The sequence below is a fragment of the Oryctolagus cuniculus genome, chromosome 2 (genome assembly GCF_051225735.1).
Source record: "Oryctolagus cuniculus isolate XC-2025 breed Fujian yellow rabbit chromosome 2, ASM5122573v1, whole genome shotgun sequence".
Lineage (NCBI taxonomy): Eukaryota > Metazoa > Chordata > Mammalia > Lagomorpha > Leporidae > Oryctolagus > Oryctolagus cuniculus.
Window position 1 is genome coordinate 161,578,603 of NC_142868.1, and position 19,115 is coordinate 161,597,717.

At 55.0% G+C, this 19,115-nt stretch overlaps 1 protein-coding gene across 1 annotated transcript in view; it reads right to left on the minus strand.

Moving 5' to 3' along the window:
• EPAS1 (endothelial PAS domain protein 1) overlaps positions 1–19,115 on the minus strand; it is an 80,944-nt gene that overhangs the window by 31,748 nt on the left and 30,081 nt on the right. The window contains exon 2 of the mRNA XM_008254453.5: positions 3,260–3,450. Within this exon, the coding sequence (XP_008252675.1) occupies positions 3,260–3,450 (191 nt within the window). The remainder of the gene's footprint in view (positions 1–3,259; positions 3,451–19,115) is intronic.

A 19,115-nucleotide genomic window follows, 5' to 3' on the forward strand; every position in this document is an offset into this window, starting at 1 on the left:
CACAGCAAGCACTTCACCACGGCTCGCCCCACGTTTTCATGTCTCTCCCTTGCTGGTCTAGCGATCGGGAACTCATAATCTCTGCTGTTAACGCTGATGTTCTCCCCAGGCAAATGCCAGCGACTCCAAAATAAACCTGACATTTCTCTTCAGAAACCTCGCTGGGTGTTGGTCTCCGGCGCTCTCTTGGACAAATCCCATTTCACCGTGTCTGAGCGCCGGGACGCCCACTTTGCCCTGGGCACTGTGCAAGGAGCAGATTCTGCACTTGGGGCCCTTGCTGGCTGCCCTGGCAAGAGGACCGTCAAGTGGGGTTCCCACTGAGGTTCCCGTCAGAGCGAGCCCTGGGCTGGGCCCAGCCGGGACGCTAGTATCACAGGGCTATTGTTTGGCTTTGCTTCCTGCGATACGGATCTCACTCGGCTGCCCAGACCCACAGCCCGGCTTTCTTAGTGCTGAGGCTTCCTCTCCAACATTCCCACACGGAGTGGCCTACTGTGAGAATCAAAGGGCAGCGTGTTACTAAGTAAAGCAGCAGCTTTGCTGAGGCAAAACCTGGTATTTGTTAGCCTTTTGAACGCTGAGGTATGCAACCGGCCATTTCCTATTGCACAGTGCGCGGAGGCTGGCACTCACCTCTGTTGGCAAGGCTTAAGTCAGGACACTGGGGCTGCTGGGCTTGGGAAAGCCGAGGGCAGCTTTGCATTCTGACAGAGACTGCGGACGGGGAGCGTGGCCTCTGGGTTTTCTCGGACAGTGACTTCAAGAAGTCAGTAGGCCTGTTGACGTTGTTTTTGTTTCTAAGCGCTCCCTTGCTCAGTGCAGGTGCAGGCCTCCCTGGTCTCCCATAGCCTCAGCCCTCACACAGCCCTGCAGGCCAAACACTGGAGTCCCCTGGGTGCTGATGAGGAGACTTCGGCTCAATCAGCAAGAGAGATTTGGACAAGGTTGCAGAGCAGCCACACTGAGACCTGAAGGCTGCTCCATCTGCCCACCACCCTGCACTTGTTTCCATCATGCTGCCCGCACCACACAGAACAAACTACGGGGTGTTTGCTCCCCGCCCCCCGCAAAGAGCCTGTCTCACGTAGTTTCTGAAAATTCATTTCAACAGCCAGTCTGGAGAGCGGGCGGCAGGAGCCTGGGAGAGAAGGCGGAGGAAGGGGGCTCTCGAGCTGCCACCGCCACTTCCCCTCCGCTGTGCTCATCTCCTGACAGCTTGTCCGTCAAGGACACCGGGGCCAGATGGCCAGAAGCAGAACTTTGTGTCCTTTTCCGCCCCTTCTTTCCTTGGGACAGAGAAGCCCAGAGCTGCCATGCTGAGGGCTCTGGGCAGCCCGTGGCCAAGCATGACTGCGGGACAGGCGGTTCGTGTCTATCACTTTCAGCAGCTCCTGAGCCAGGACCTGTGACAGGCCACCGTGAGCCCACTCCACGGGGCTATCCGGCACACGGAGGCCCACTGAGCCGCACGTGTGCCCGGAGGGCTCAGCCTCCCTCCCCAGGGCCACTGAGAAGGAAGAGCAGGCTCATGTGGGGCTGGGCAGGGCCCGTGGGTGCTGCAGCCACAGGAAGTGTAGACACAGCCCTCCGAGCAGGCGAGGACCTTGGGGCCAGCCCTAGAGGCCTCCATTTGCCTTCCCTGCCTTGATCAATGTTCTTCTCTGTCCAGGCCCTCTGACGGCTCCTGCCATTCTCTGTCCATCTCATGCACGTGGATTCAAGAGGACTTGAACTCTAGGTGCAGACGGACCACACGTTCCATGTATGACTCTGAACAACCTGAGCTGATCTGTGAAACAAGGATGAGTGCCCTACATGAGCCAAGGCAGTCGGAAAGACACCCCAGACCCCAGGATTAGCAGGCATCCCTTCGAGGGCCTTCTGCTCACTAAGGAATGGGAGTGCTGGTGACAGAGGCAATGGTTAACCCAAAGGATTTAATATCTAAGAGCAGACTTCCAAGTCCCATAGGAGGGAAGCACAGGACCTGGTTCTGGGTGTCAACCTAGTCATTAGATCCCCTACTGCCTACTCCGTAAAGACGACCCCAGCATTCCCACACGGCGTCTCCAGGAAGACCAGCCCCTTCAAAAGAAGGAGGGACCGAGCACTCTAAGAGTTTCGCAGCCCTCCTTCTACGGGGCAGCAGCCCCAGCCTTGCCCAAGAGGCTGCCAGCCGGCTGTTCCCCCTTTCTGGGGGACCTGTGACCATGACCCTGCGGTGCCCTGCATCCTTGGAAGTATTTATAGAGTGCCTGCTTTTCAGAGACTGCACACCTGGCCTCCATCGGTCTGCAATACAGCCCACCCTGTAACCCCTGGGCCCACAGAGCTGTTGTCTGCTTTGCTCGGAGCGTTCCTCCCATATCCTTCCTGTGCTGCAGAGCCTGGAATAGCACACACTGGCCTGGAGTCCCCCCGCCCAGGGCCGGGCTCCCAGAACAGCCGCCGGGGCACAGGATGGCAGAGCGGGCCCTTCTGCAAGTGCCATGCGCACTCAGGAAAACTGAACGCGGGCCACAGAGCCTCCTGCTCTCTCACCCCTGTGGACACTGCCCACCTGGGATGGGGTGGGGCACCACAGGACTGAGGAACTCAACGAGATTTGTCACTGGGAGACTTCTCGGGCCACCTCTCTGGGGTCAGAACTAACAGGAAATGGTTTGTTGAAGAATGCTCACTCTCTTAGGAAAACAAACAGTGTTTTGTGAACCTGTAGGCTGCAGATCCCAGGGAGGGTGAGAACTCATCTGTGCTCTGGCGGGAGGGGTGGGGGACTATGCTTTACACATGAGTGCAGGGGGGCCATGTCCCAGTCCAGCCACACGGACACCCTGTGCAGCGTCATTAACCCCATGTTACGGCTGGAGAAACCCACACTTGGAGCCCAAGTGGCCTCACTAGCTGGTAAGAGGGAGCCCTTTCTCTGCCACGCTGCAGAAGGAGCTGGGAGACAAGACTAAAATGCTGCCCCCGATTCAGGCTACTTGGCCCAGGGGGTCTCCCGATTGGGGGCAATGGAACTGGGAAACCAGCAGAAGCTGTTCTCGCTCCATCCTGGCCTTCGCTCATCCCATGGCTGGGGGTCACCGGCAGAGGCCCCTGCTGGATGGGAGATGCTGGACATGAAGGGACCACTGACCACTAGGGGCATCCCTGTGGGTGCAGGTTTTGCAGAGCGGGCTGGACGGGCAGGAAGACCTCCGCCTCTGGTACAACAGGGGCCCTGAGTCGCAACCTGCCAGGGAGGCCTCACCTGAGCTGAGGAGCTTGTGTGTCCGCAGGAAGCTGATGGCCAGCCGCATGATGGAGGCCTTGTCCAGGTGGGAGCTGACGCTGTGCGGCAGGGGCAGCTCGTGGGCCAGCTCGTAGAACACCTCCGTCTCCTTGCTCCGCCGGCACCTCGCCGCATCACGGGACTTCTCCTTCCTCCTCTCCGAGCTACTCCTAAACAGGGAGCAAGGCAGTCATTCTCTCAGAGGTCACTGTCATATTAGCACCCCCCTGGTCCAGGTAGCCCCCGCCCACAGTGCAGCCAGACCCTCTCCTGGAATTGCGCTGGGAGCCCCGCGCAAGCTGCCGCACAACCGTCAGTGCTGCCTCTGCCTGTGCGGCGTCTTCCCAACCACCCACCGCCTCGCCTGCTCCCACGGGCGCCAGCCTGGGGCCTCCCATGAGGGGTGCTCAGCAGAGCCATGCTGGTTAGGCTGACTGGCAAGGCCTCAGCCTGGTCCTGGGTTACCCGGGGACAGGGTGAGTTTCCGAGGGTGGGCAGGGAAGGCTGAGGAACCCAACAGGGCTGTGTCGAAGGCCCTGTGGTACTGCCTCGCGGTGCTCCCTTTCTGGGGAAGAGACACTCAGAAAGAGCCAGGCCCGCTGCTGGGTCTTACATCCTTCTTGCCCCAGGGAGAGTCTCCACAGTGGACATGGAGAGCGCCCCAGAGCCCCAGGGGGAACAGCTCCACCCCTCAGTGACACCAGGGAGTGAGCACAGATGCTGTGCAACACGGGGCCGCAGCCCGTCTCCCACTCAGCAGCTGTAGGGAGGGAGAGAGGACACATCCCGCACCTGCCTCCCTCCTTCCGCCCTGTCTTCCCACTTCGTGCCCATTTATTTTGCAGCCTGCTCTCCGGACAGAAGTCAGTATTCTGGGAGTCACAGAATGTGGTGACACCTCTCAAACCCTTCGTGGTTTGGGGTAGAAGCTCTGCTTTGACTTCACGAAGACAGAGGTGCAGCTCCCTGGGCGGGTCCAGGGTGCATACTCGGGTGTCAGCAGAGCCAGGGAGAGCCTTCAGTGGAACTGGGGAAAGGAGGGTCCTCGCTCTCCTTGTCTTGTCTCCCTTTTTTCGGTCCTTTCACTCCTGCTTCCCCGTTCCCGGGGCTCCCATGTCACGTGTACCCCTACCCTCCCGGGCCCTGCCCTCAGAGGGGCAGCTTTTCCAGGCAGATCTGTAGTGGGAGCTTCTCTCCTAGTCCCTTCCATTTGCACTGGAGTCCCAACCTCCGTGGGAGACGTAGGGGCAGGTGTGTGGGGTCCCTCAAGTGCGACGGGGACATGGCACACCTTGGTTCAAGAGAACCAGATTTTAAAAGCTGCTGGACTCCATTCTCCAGCACCAACAAAAGTGCCATCAACACATAAGCGGTCACTAGGGGCATCTAGAGGAGCCACAGGCTGTGGCCTCAATGGCAACATCCCCCTGCACGAACCTTCCCTTTGCCACCCCTTCCCTTAGAGGGAAGGGCCAAGGGGGCAGGGAAGAAGACCCAGGTAGGTCTGTGCCTCGCGTAGCTCTGTCTGGCCATGGCGCATGAGAGCTGAGCGCTGCTGAGTCCCTTCAGCCCCGTGCCTGTGTTGGTGCCCGTCTCTACAATCTCATCACAGGCCTCTTCACCACACACCATGGCAGGTGCTGCTGGCACAATTTACAGATGCGAAGATGGAGGCCCAGCCAGACTAAGTCATTTGCCCAAGGTCACAAAGCCATCAACCCCCGGAGAGCTCACAGTCAATTAGCAGCCAATATGCAGCAGTCCCACGACACACAGGTGCTCCCTCTTAAGTCCATCCTTATACCCATGTGAGGTGGGTAGTGACTGAGTACCACCCAGGTTAAACTACTTTCCTAGGGCAATCCAGCTACCACTAGTAGCAGAGCTAGAACCCTTCTCTTCCTAGGCCACCAGTCTTTTCATTGCTTACTGTAAGGGGACTGAAGCTTTGGAAAATGATAAAGAAACAGCAACATCCTAACAATTAGAAAAAAAGAAAGACTGAGGGTTTGGGGCAGACTCTTGGTTTAAAAGTTGCGAGCTCCATTTTAGCTACCTTGTTTTCAGCAGTAGCACCCTGGGACTAATACAGCCTTAATTAGGTTATCTAGTTAACCTTGACACAGTCCAGAGCTATCTGTGATATGGACGCTGGGAGGAACAGGCAGCAATCGGTAACATTGCCATCACCTAATTATCAACAGGGAGGAACAGGAATCATGAACACCAGGTATGAGGACAAGAACCCCACCCCCACCCACACACACACCTGCCCCCAGCCCCTCTGCTGGGGGTGCACACCACTTCCCCTCCACAATTACTTAGTCACAAACAGTGCAGGCGACTGGAAGGGAGCAGTGGCGGCATCTCAATGATTGGACACTGGTGCATCTCTGGTTTTGGACAGGAAAACACATTCTCTAGGCCCTGATGGCCTCACCTGTGCAATGGGGAACCTCAGATCTTACTTATCAGGGTCAGATGAGATGAAAGGGAAGGCTGGGAGTATTAGAAAGTGCTCTGCCAAAGGTGACGTCAAACCAGATATCCATGGCTCCTCCTCTGCCTAACTGGAGCTCTGACCACACCCAGGCTTGACCCAGACTGGGCACAGGGGTGTGCATCAGGCAGGCAGCCCCTGACCCGTTCCTCGTGTCACACTGCTGAATCTTCCAAGGCCAATGAGTTGTCTCATTTCCTAAAATACTTGTCCTTTCTTTTCTCTCCCTAGATGGGTCCTAGAATTAACTACAACACATCAATACTTTTAGTGAGAATTCTAAAATCTACATGCTAATAGAACTCCTTTTTTTCTCTGAAACAAGTGCTTAAATCCTAAATTTTCAGTATTACTGGAAAGGGCTCAGAAATGTGTTTCTGATTCTAAATTTCGATGGTTTTCCTTTGTTTCCCCTCCTGTCTTTGGTGGTGGTCCTCCGGCTCCCACCAGGTTGGCTACGCAGAGGGCACAGCAGAAAGCTGCACCTGGCCCAGAAGTGGTTCCCGCGCTCGAGACAGTGAGTAGCATGCACACTCCTTGTTCCCCATGAGTGTGCAATCTAGGCAGGGGCTCAACAACTTGAAATGGCTCCAGCAACCAAAGAAATAAGTGCAGACAACAAACACTACAGGAGGCTGGGACAGGAAACAAGTTGGTGTCACTAACAAGGACAAGGAAGGCAACTCAGGAGGCAAGATTTCAACAGAACCTACAGGGATTAATAACAATGCCCTTACACGTTTGGGAGCTCAGCAAGCACTTTTTTTTTTTTTTTTTTTTTTTTTTTTTTTGACAGGCAGAGTGGACAGTGAGAGAGAGACAGAGAGAGAAAGGTCTTCCTTTTGCCGTTGGTTCACCCTCCAATGGCCGCCGCTGCAGCCGGCGCACCGCGCTGATCCTGGCAGGAGCCAGGAGCCAGGTGCTTTTTCCTGGTCTCCCATGGGGTGCAGGGCCCAAGCACCTGGGCCATCCTCCACTGCACTCCCTGGCCATAGCAGAGAGCTGGCCTGGAAGAGGGGCTACCGGGACAGAATCCGGTGCCCCGACCGGGACTAGAACCCGGTGTGCCGGCGCCGCAAGGTGGAGGATTAGCCTATTGAGCCACGGCGCCGGCTTCAGCAAGCACTTTTTAAAAAAATATATGCTCATTTGATTCTCACAACTACCCTGAGCAATCGGAACTATTAACCTCGTATCATAGATGAGGAGATAAAGACTGGGGGAGTGGAAATGAGTTTCTAAAGACATTGTCTCAAATCTAGCTCCAAGAACAAGTTGTTTTCCACTGGCGGCAAGGGAGCTCCTGTTCAGTGTACAGCTCTCACAGGCCCTCGCCTTGTTAGACATTTTCCCATGCACTGGATGTGTGTATGGGAAGAAGAGGAAGGCTATGATTTGAAAAGAATACAATAACAAGGATTCTATGTCTCTCTGTGTGTGGCAGGGGGTGGGGGAGGCTCTGCTACCCCACAAAATGACCTGGGACCTGAGAAGTAGGATTAAGAACCAATATCCGAGTTCAAACAGGACATGAGGGGTAAGAAGGGGACCCAATTCTGGGGGCCTTGGCAGGTGCATCCTCCAGTACGGCAGGATGCTTGTGACGGGTATGGTCAGATGGGAGTCCACAGAGCTCTCTATGTGTGGCAGAGGTCTAGCCCTGTGCAGGCAGAAAACAAGCCGCTTCTGATACATCTGGTTTACTTTTTGACATTTTCATATGCACAAATTTATACTTACTCTCCTAAGCTGGAAACCTACATTCTAAAGCATCTGTTCCCAGGTAGATGAGGCAACCTCTTAGGGATCAGGCAGCCAGCCAAAAGATGCAACAAAACTGACTGTCCGAAAGGCTCAGCAGATACAAGGGTAATTCAAAAAACTCTGGGAAGGGTGGCCATTTGGCCTAGCTAGGTTAAAATGCCCACGTCTGATGTTAGAGTGTCGGGTTTGACAGCCAGCTCTGGCTCCCGAATCTAACTTTCTTCTAATGTGTACCCTGGGAGGCAGCAGGTGATGGCTCCAGTAGTTGGGTTTCTACTCCCTACGTGGGAGACCTGGGTTGAATTCCTAGATCCCTGCTTCAGCCCTGAAGGATACAGACATGGAGGAAAGACCCCGTGGATGGGAACACTCAACCTCTCTCATTCTCTCTCTCTGCCTCTCAGAAAGAAGGCAAATAAGAGTTTTAAAAAGTTCACGGAGGGGCCAGCACTGTGGTGTAGTGGGTAAAGCCACCACCTGCAGTGCCGGCATCCCATATGGGTACCAGTTCGAATCCTAGCTGTTCCACTTCCAATCCAGCTCTCTGCTATGGCCTGGGAAAGCAGCAGAAGATGGCCCCAGTCCTTGGGCCCCTGCACCCACATGGGAGACCCAGAGGAAGCTCCTGGCTCCTGGCTTCGTGTCAGCGTAGCTCCAGCCATTGCAGTCATCTGGGGAGTGAACCAGCAGGTGGAAGACCTCTTTCTCTCTCTCTCTGTGCCTCTGCCTCTCTGTAACTCTGTCTTTCAAACAAATAAATCTTAAAAAAAAAACTTCATGGAAGGAGGGGGAAGTATCATTATATTAGAATTGTAACTATAAACTACATGAAATATGTTATCTTTTTATTAATAAAACTTTTCAAAAACTATGGAAAAATAGTTCATCTTAGTGTAAAAAATGAAATGCATGCAGCTTTTCTCATAGTGTGCCTTTTCCAGGACCACTTCTAAGTATCCTCATACATCCTGTCACTCAACCAGGAAAAACCTTTTTGTGCAAAGCCTTCTCATGTTATTTTGAATCATTTGGTGCCAGGGTGACCTGAGGATCCCAAGGCACACTGTTAACGTCCCCGGGACTCTGCTCTCGGTGGAGGTGATCTTGGAGTCTGGCTTCCCGGTGAGAACAGCCTGCCCTGGGCCCCAGAGGCCTCCAGCAGCACCAAGGGGAGCAGCTGCTTCTTAAGTTATGAGCTCTTGCCCTTTACAACAGTTAGGATTCACATGCCTGATGCCTGTGGCCATGGGGGATCCAGACCGTATGTCTACAGGCCTGCAGGGTTAACCAGCTTAGAGCAGAATGGATTTCGGCAGGTTAGGGAGACACAGCCCTGAAGCCATTGGAGCCAGACTGCATTAGGATGGTGGTGAAATTCTAAGCTTATGCCAGTCTGCATAGGCTATGAATGGCAGAAATGAAGGTCAAGTGGGGTGGGGGAGGGGTAGATAGTGACCCTTCAGTGAGGCCAGGTGGCTGCTGCATGAGGGCCACCTGGAGGGAGAAATGAACCAAGCTTCCGAGACCCAGAATCTGCTGTCCCACCCTAGGTAGCTGATGGCTTTGTAGGTTAAATCAAAGCAGAATCAAAGCTAGTGGTTCTCAATCTTGGTGCTCATTGGACTCCCAGAGGAGCAGGTAGAGCCTGATGCCTGGGCTCTATCCCTGGGGGGACTTCTACTTAACAAGTTCAGGGTGCAGGCTGGGCGTCGGGTTCTAAGGCTGCCTGTGGGATTCTCCTTCGTAGCCAAGGCTGAGATCCACTCTTTAGCACTTTTTTTTTTTTGGTAGAATTTGGAGAAAGGTATTTTTGGAGATGCAAACAGCTGTGCATTCTGCTTCTCAGTGGTGCAGAAGGAAAAGGAAGCTGACATGCACTGAGCAGTGGGACGAGCTAGGTGCATTTCATAAACAATCACAGGACCCGTACTTTAACCAGGCAGGGTTTTCAGCTCCATTTGTGCAGAGCTGGGACTCACAACATGAGCCTGCATTACAAACGCCAGGAGGTTAATGAACACACAGATTTCCCAGCCTGGGATCACCAGTCATGGAGGAACGAAATCGAGGTTCACTCCTAGAGCCTCTCCACCCCCTTCTCCCTTAGCGTGCACTGTGTACACATTCATGTGTCCAGCAAATTTGGAGTCGCCATCGTACACCAAACAGGTACTTGTCTGGGTGTTGCGGTGGCCATCACTGTACCAGATGCTGGGACTGACAGAAAGGAGGAGGCAAAAGTCACCAGACAGAGACATGAAACAGAAGCGACATGAAAGACCCTTCAGGATAGCCCCCTCCGGAGAGGGCTGTAGATGTGTTCTGCTGCGGTGGCCACAGCTCTGCGCATCTGGGGAGGTCCTTTCAGGAGTGACTTCAGAGCCACAGAAGGAAACCAGGTGTAACGCTTCATAGCACACACTTCGTTTTCAACCCTAAAACAATATGCTCTGGCCTACCCACTCCTCTGGCCATTGGACTTGGCTGTGGATGGGTGGCGATTGTTTGAAAGAATACAATGTGCTCTCCAACGATAAGGCCTGGCCACAATGGAAGACATTCAAAAGAACAGTCTTGGCTCTCGGGGCAATCCAAGGACGGCACAAAAACGACTGACATGAAGGCTGAGTTCCAGGGGTCCCGTTCTGGAAGCACTCTGACGTCTGGCCAAAGGCAGGGAACTGTGATGTAGCAGAGAGAAGGGAACCAATGGGAGCAATCAGAAAAGCAGGGATGAAACCATCAGACTCAGGAGGGAGCCGGCAGCTCAGACAGACCTGGCGAGGGGAGAGGAGCACCAGCCCGTGTACTGGAATGCACACACGTCTCATGAGGGGCGCAGTCTGGGTCCCAGCCCGGCTGGGAGACACAGGCTGGTTTGTCAAAGTCCTAAAGCAGCGGGCAAGGACGAGGGACGACGACCGACGGCTGGAATGTCTCAAACGGGAGCAGATGCTTTCGCTCCTTCCCTGAAGGAGGAATCCTGGAAAGTGTCTCAACCTCTCAACCTCCCGATCCTCCCTCCTCTGCGCCTGCGCCCCAGCTCGCTGAGCCACTCGGAGGGTCTGTGTCCCTGGAGCAGAGGGTCTGCACTGCATTCAGGGATGACAGTAATGTCTGGTGCCCACCCAGCTCGGCCCTCTAATGGTCAGTTCTGCTCGGGGCACACTGGAGATGCTTATCTGCGGGCCTTCTCCGCTCCAGGCAGCCTTGGAGGAGACAGCAGAAGATTCAATTATCGTGCAGCCCATCTGGGGCTCCAGATGACCCAGCTCCTTACGTAATTTGAGGACATGTGCAGTCCCTAACCCTGCTGGGAAAAGCTGTGCGTGGACAGGAGTAGCTGTGACGCAGTCGTGCCTAGTTTCACAAGCACGAGTCTTGTCTTGGCAGATGCTCTGACCGGGAAGTCTGTGCCCCACCCCTGCCCCCAAATTCATATGTTGAAATCCTCATCCCCAGTGAGATAGTATTTGAAAGTGAAACTTAAAAAGGTGATTAGGTCCCAAGGGTGGGACCGTCTTGATGGGATTTGTACTCCTAGAAAAGAGGCCCAAGGCAGATCCCTTGCCCCTAATACTCCCTGGAACCCTCTGTGAGCCAGACAGTGGGCCCTCACCCAGAACACCGTAATCTTGGACTTTCCAATGACTAGGACTGTGAGGAACAAATCCCTGTTGTGTCGAAGCCACACACTTTATGTGTTTTGCTGTTAACAGCCCAAATGGGGTTCATGAACATATTCATGTACTGTCAGGAAAGAAGAGACAGAGTATGAAGCCAAAGCCCAACCAGGCTTGTTCAGAAGAATAAAGCCTGAGAGCCTGGGAGGGGCTCCCTCCCCGGTGAACGCACGGTAGACAGCTGCCAGCAAACACCTAGCAGAGAGAGAGCCCCTTCCCTACACCCTAGTGGTTTACATGGTACAAAGTGGCAGGAAGAGGCTTGGGAGTCTGAGCTAAAGCTGGGCTGCTGAGATAGAGGGAGAGCCTGGGTTCATTCCAGGGCTCCTGGGAGACTCACAGTGTGAGCCGGGAGGGGTTTGGGCTCATGAACCCCCTCCCGTTTGTATCATACATTGCAGTTCATGCAGCGCACTGTAAGTGAATCTGTAAATCAATCATCAACCCCCACAAAAGGAGGACAGGAGGAACAGCCACCATTATCCCCACTTTAGAGATGGAGAAAACTGAGGCTTAGAAAGATAATGGGGATACACAGAGCTGGAACAAAACCCCTGACATCTGACGTTTTCAAGGCCAGGTGAACAGCCAGCACTAGAATTGGATGCCTCTTACAATCCTGTGTTTTCTGACCATTTCCTTCTACAGTATTGCTTCAGTAGAGATAAGAACACAGCACATTTGGCATAGGCAGCTTTGAAAATACGGAGAGATTTAAAGAAAACAAGTTGAGATGTCAGTGGATTTGTGGATCCTCACTTGGCTCCCTTTATTTAACATCACATTATTAAGAATGCCGTCCAAATACCCACAATAACCAGCAACGTCAGATTCTGTAGGCAGACCACAATGCATTTTCTATCTCCATATTATTTTTCAGGTATGGTTCCCAGTTTTCAGCTGTTCTAGATATGATGGTGATCTTTGGATCAGATGTTGCTTTTAAGTGTGTGACCGTGCAAGATGACGGGTATGCAGCTTGCCACTGGCTCCCGGGCCGCCCTCACCGTGAGAACGGCCAGCACCAGCCTCCTCAGGGCCACCACCGCCAGGACAGCTGTGGAGCCGGGAGAGGGGCTGGAGCAGTGTGCTGCAGGGTCCCAGGCACCAGCTCTCTCCTCATGCCACATCCAGGTTAGGACACCTGGAGAGGGACGACCAACGTTCCTGAACTTGGGGGATTCCCTGGAATCCCGCCTCCTACTACACCCAGCATGGTGATGTTTAGGTAAGACTGCATACATCTTCACCCATGAAAAGGGGAGACAAAGCAAGCAGGGGCAGGGACACCTGCCTGCTGTCCACTGCTCTCTGTGGCCTCTGATGCCCACTATGGTGTGACTCCTGACACCATGCAGACTCCAGCTAATGGACCAGTGAACCTCAGCCAGCAGAGAGCCGGCTAGTGCTGCCACCAGCACTGCAGGCAATGCTCTTCAGTTACTAAAGAACTCCCGTCCTGCTGCCAGTGGCTTACTCCTGCAGCAGTCCTGAGAGGTAGGTATGGCATCTTCCGATGTGGCCCCAGGACGTGAGGCACGCGCAGCTGTCACCGGGGCAGAGCAAGACTCACTCCTCCTTCCCTGGACCTTCAACCTCACACTCCTGATTGCAACTGGACAACCTCCCCGCCAGTGCCATGAAGCAGGCTCTGTTTGCAGATTTGAAAGGTACCGATTGGTCCATGAGGCAGGTGCCTGGCAGGAGCAGAGTCCTCGGAGGATACTTAACGTGACGAGCTTTGGGGGAACACACGCTCTCGGCCTCAGAAGCAGCAAAGAGGGCTTTCCTGTCTACTCTCTCACCTCAGATCAGCGCCTCGCTGGCACGCCAGCCGCTGGCATGGTTCTCCTCTGCTGGGAGATGTCTGTCTTTTACAGATTCCGACTTCTGTAGCAGAGCCCACAGATGCCCCAGTGGAGCGCTTCATTCTCACCGGGTCATTTTCCCTGGGGCCACTTCACTTCCCCGCCTCCCAGCTGCTGCCAGATCTGAGTTGGAGTTTTTCCTTAGGGCTTCTACCTGTTAGCAGCCTTCTCCCTTGGGATCCCACAAGCTTCCAATAGTACAATCTGTGGTTTGGCTCAAACCATTCCGCGTGTGCCACCATCCTGCTCCTATGACACTGCCTTCAGCTAGAAAATTGACCCAGCAATTGCACAGCAGGAAGATAAAGGAAAACATCCCTGGGATGTGACAGGGACTCCTCAGCCTGAACAAGCACCGCCAGGTGCAGCGAGGGGCCGCCAACTGTGCCCCTCTAGTGTCTGACTCTTATTTCTGGCTGCTGTCCCTCCCCACGGCCCTCCTGGAAGACACCTCTCATCCCCTCCGTCTAAATCGCCCCCACTTTTCTTCACCTCCCCCAACTCCATTTCCTCCAGGAAGGCCTCACGGGTGCAAACCTCCCCTCCACATCCCAGTTAGGAGATGCCCATGTGGTCATTTCCCCCTAACGAGACCCCACCCCCTGCTCCTCTGGCGTCCTCTAGGCTATGTAAGCAGCCCCAAGGGCTGCGAGTTGAAGACATGGGACAGAAACCACTTCCATGACTGCTGCCCTGCAAATTCCCTCAAGCCTCTCGCTGTTCTAGCTCTTTCGTAGGAATCAGAAGCCAATTCTTCAGCAGCATTAAAGTTTCCATCAAGGAAGAGCCATTGATTCAGGGAAACTCAAAGGTGTGTGTGTGTGTGTGTGTGCGTGCGTACGCACATTTTTATCATGACTCGAATCTGGAGTCGGAACTCATGTGGCTGGCAACTACCTGCGGAGCCACACAAGCCGGTGCTTCTCAACCTCCACTGAGTCACCTGGGGCCTTGTGACAACACCGTTTCTGATGCAGCAGCTCTGGGCCGGGGCCTGAGACTCCGCATTTCTATCAAGCTCTCCTACGAGGCTAATTCTTACGGTCTGCAACCTCACGATTGGAGAGGTGCGGGCGGCCCATGAACTCGAGACCAGAGATACGACGGGGACGTCAGCCAGCAGGGCCGAGGCTGCTCCGACGCCACTGTCACCGGAGGTTGCTAAAATCCACATGTTAGCATGCGTGTTCCTGAGCCTTCGCTCAGCCCTGGTCTGCGTCCCCCTCCTCCTTCACGGGGTCCCCGCTGTATCACTGCATCCCTTCCTGTTTCTTAATGCCTTCTCCATGGCGTGTCCTGCCCACACGACTCCCTGGCCTTCCAGTCTCGCTGGCCTTTCTAGGCAATCATCCCGCTGCTGTAACTGGACTTTGAGTACCTGGCGGCGGAGGGGGGTGGTGCAAACACCACACCTTCTACCTGTGCGGATCCTTCGCAGGACCTTGGGCCCGGGAAGGGAAACTGGGTAAATATTTGTTCGTTGACTGTAAGGACAAGCCAAGTGTGCCCTTGACGCTCCTCCTTTCCCTCTCACAGAGGAAAAGAAAAAGTGATTGCAGCTGCCTTGGCCTGCAGCCCCAGCCCTGGGCGCGCCCCTCCCCTGGGAGCTGCAGCTGGGCCAGCTGAGATTTGAGTTGCGCTCTGCGGCACCTCTTCCTTCAGGGAAGAGTTAAAGTCCGGGGAAGGCCGCCTCCCTCTTGCAAATCTCCATTTCCTCCTGCAGTGTGAACAAGAGAACTCTATGGACAGAGGCCGGGGGAGCGCGCAGCTCTGAATGGGGCTGTTCTCACGCGGGCCAAGCCGAGTCATTAAGATGCTGTCCCAGAGGTGCAGCCCCCAGCGGCACCTCTGGATGGCTGGGTCCTCCGGCCGCCGGCAGAGAATGAATGGCGAGCACAGAGCTGGAGAAAGCAAGCTCTTTCAGGGGCAGGGCCTGCTCACTTCAAGGCAGGGGTGCCGCCCTCCTCTCGCCCACTCCCCCTTTCCCTGCACGGGCAGGGGCTGGCACTCACCCTCTGGTTTACATGGAGTTGCCCCCCGGAACCACTGCTCCTCAAAAGGCGACTGAGGGGGTGGGTAACAGCATTAGAGAAAATATGTGCTGTGCCAAAAATAATCCCTGTGTCATGGGAAAACAGAGCCGGGCTGCCGCGGGGGCCAGCGGGGGCCAGCGCCGGGCACACTCGGGAGGGAGGGGCAGTGTTGTCAGCCATTCTGCATGAAATGAAAGGAAAGGAAACACACCATCGCTGGAAGACAGTTGTCAGATCTCACTTTCCAGCCAAGAATATGATTTTAGGGGTCTGCTCTCTCTTATCTCGGACACTTCAATTTCAAAGGGAATCCCGTTCGTCTCGTGTGTTAATCAGGAGTGAGGCTCGATCACGTGTAACAGGGAAACATCCCAGGATCTGCCCACTAATCCCAATTTGACGCCAGAACTGCTGGGGCCTGGTGTTTACAGTTTTTCAAAGCGGCAAGAGAGGGGGAAGAAAAGCACTGACTCACTCGCTCGCTCGCTCTCTCGCTCTCTGTCCTGCTCCTATCCCCTACCCGGGGTGGGGAACGTCCAGCCTGTGGGCCGTGTAAGGACCACAAAATCACGTGGTCTGGCCCCACCGAGGCAACCACAGGCAGCACTTGGAATTCAATAAATCTACAGCAGGCTAATGTTTAAGTTGATCCCTTGGCATGATCCATGAATGATGTTATAAATACCCAAATGCCCCTTGGCAGAAAAAAGGTCTCCCCTCAACCCTATTAAAAAAAAAAGAGAGAGAGAGAAAGAGAAGACAAAACCAAGCAAAGAAACGCAGAAAGAGCCCTCTCAAGGGTCCTTGACACAGAACTCTAATCTGGAGCCTGTGCCGCAGCCCCGGGTCCAGCTCTGTGAGATCTGATTCAGACACAGCATAAGCACATGTTTTCTCCCAACTCTGCTCCCTCTGTCTGCAAGCAGTGAGGCGCCCATGCACACACAGGGAGCTACATCCATTCCTTTGCAGAGAAGCCAACAAAAGCCACAGGAAATTACAAGGGTCTTCCCCCAAATTTCTATCATGCTCCCAGATGGGAACGCTGAGCAGCAGTGGGTGGGGAGGGGGGGAGGACTATGCTCCTGTGCTCCCCAGGAATTGCTTGCTCCCTCCGCTCGTTAACAGAGTCTCAGGTTCCCTCTGCACGGGCTGGAGCTGTGAGCCGTGGAACTCAGCATGCAACGACTCCTGACCGCTGGCAGCACGCAGGACAGAGGCGGCTTCCGTCCTGGAGGACTGGCCGAGCTGTCACTTGGTCAGTGCTGCAGGAGTTTGGGAGGAGAAAGTGTGCGAGGCTGGAGGAGACCGGGAAGGCTCCGTGCGGGAAGTGGGATGGGGGAGTTGATTAGGAGGGCCGAAGAGATGATAGGACAAAGATGCTGCTGGACAGAGGCACCTGGCCACACAGAGAAGAACGCACTCATTACACAGCGCTGGGGACCCACCAGGTGCCAAGCCCAGCAGGGGGCTTTAACCAACCCAGGACAGTAGATGAAGTGAGCCAAGAGGAGACTCACCTGCCTCGATGACTAATTAAGTAGCAGTTCAGGTGCCAGGTGGCAGACAGTGCAGGAACCTCACTCCAGCCAGCCCTGCTCTCCCCCATGCTTTGGCCACACTGGACAGCAAGTGTGAGAACCCCCCCCCCTTTTTTTTTTTGCCCTGAAGCCAAGGAAAACGAATCCCTTGTTAGAAGCTCTAAATATGGCAGCAACCCTCTGGGCTGCCACAGGTCCACGGAGACCTCCGCCAGGCATTCCTGCTGAGCACAACTCATCAACGTGACCCATGGGATGAAACCCACGGTCCTGCACAAGCCTCCGCAGGCTGCACTCCTGCTTCTTCCCAGAGACTCCAGCCCCTGTCTCCCGGCCGCTTCCCCCCTGCCCCTCGCCCCCTCCACCCCTGACGGAGGAGGATGCGGGCTGAATCCGGGCCAAGGAGAACAGCTCACCAGCCCACTGCCCTTTCCTCCAGACCCGCGTTCAGTGTGTCATTCCCCCTTTCAAAACAACGGCAGTGGCTCCTGCCGCCCGCGCAGCTCAGCATGCTCCTCTACGCTCGCCCCATCTCACATCCAGACTCAGTTCCCACTAAATCCACAGCTCCAGCAGCCCATACTGTGCACCACTGCCCCCCTCGTCCACACCCCTGTCTGTGGTTCATCCAGGCCCCCAGCTGCTCTGTGTCCCTTCCTTTCTGGCCCTCCAAACCCTCTCCTGAGAGAACCAGCGTGGGGCTGCCACCCCCACCCAGCCCATACTGGTGCATCCTCCACACCCCTGCCCCAACACTGGACCACGAACCCACGCTATCCATGACCATCACCTTGCTATCCCTTCTCTAAGGGTCTCCCCAACTGAGGACACAGACAAAATGGGATCCCAGGCCCTGGCCACGACGTCACATAGCTCTTTCAGATATGCTGGAGTGAGCTGCTGGAGTGAGACCGGCCACGGCCCACCAACCACAGGAGAGAACTGCAGAGCCCTGATGGGTGGCACTTTCCAGCGGAGAATGCACAGGTGGCACCTGCACTGGTCACTGGGATACTTAATCCCCCATGATGCCTTGTGGTCCGAGGCAAACAGACCCCTATACCATAAGGATGTCTGCACACAGCAGGCTGGGTTTGCTGTCCACATCACAGGTGGTGTGCTCCGTGAGCCAGCTGCCACCGACACAGGTGGGGACGGCTCCCCCCCCGCCCCAGGAAGCCAGGGTGGTTTTTGCCTGGGATCCCACCTCCACGGCCCCACCCTGCCCACAGCCCGGAGCCCTCACGCCACACGTGTAGGTGCCCTTTCTGGAGTCAGATTTCCAGCAGGGAGGGTGGCAGGGTTTGGCCAGGGTTCAACCCCTCTGGTGATGCAACCCGGAGGTCAGAAAGTGGGCCAACTGCCCCACCCCCAGAAAAGCTGCCCAACAGTTTCATGCCTGTGAAACAAAGGGAAATAAGTGAGAAACGCCATGACTGACAGCCCGAGAGATCTTGAAGCAAGCGCGCGTCTGGAACTGCCCACGTTTCGCAACAAGACACCTGCATTAGTGCGAACTTCAATGGCAGAAGTCTGCTCTCTGAGCCTGCACAGCCCGGGCCAGGAGGAGGTTAACGGAGGCCTGCTGCTGCTCTTATCTGGTGAACCTGCTAATGGCAAATCTCTGCCTTTGGGGTTCTGTCAGCGATTTCTGCAAATCGCCTTTATTAGTGATAATGTCATTTTTACTGCATTATCCAGCCCAGCAGTCAAGCAGAAAACAAGTTGGGATCTTCTCTTGGAAACACCAGTTCTGTCCATTAATGCTGCCAGGTGGCAGGAACCACGGACATGCGGTCGCTCTTCCAGGGGGATTTTAGTCAAAGGACTTAGCATCTCACTCCGTTTCCTCTGACCGGCCCAGTACCTTTGGCACCTCTTCTGTGGCACTGCTAAGCGGGCTGTGTGTGTACGTGTGTGTGTGTGTGTGTGTGTGTGAATGTGTGAAGCTCGCTGTCCCCACAGTTCAGAAGGGTTGGCCGGTGACACTGCAGCCAGCCAGCCTGAGCCCTGGCGGATAATACAGTTGTATAACACGCAGGCAGGTGAGTGCAGTTAGTGCAACTCTGTGGAAAGCAATAATTAACATGTGAGTCAGCAGTGGAGAAAGACTTTAAGTCTGGGGAAAAAAGCCACCCCGAAGTCCCCCTGGACCCGAGGTAGTGCCGTGCCCAATTAAACCCCTCAGAAATTTAGGCAACGCGGGCAGCCCTGGGCGTAGTGGGTATATGACCAGAGGCTCTCCCAGCTCGCCCCTCTGCTGTGGCTGGGACACTCCAAATCCTGCACGACAAAGTTCCTTTCTCCAGGATGAACCAAGAAGAGAGTTCTTTGCTATCTCCCTTAATTATTTGGAAAATGTCAGATATATGGCCCATTTCCTGGGAGTGACTTCTGATGGCCCTGGAGATTCGGACAAGCCCTCTCCTGCAGGCAGTCTGCCCAG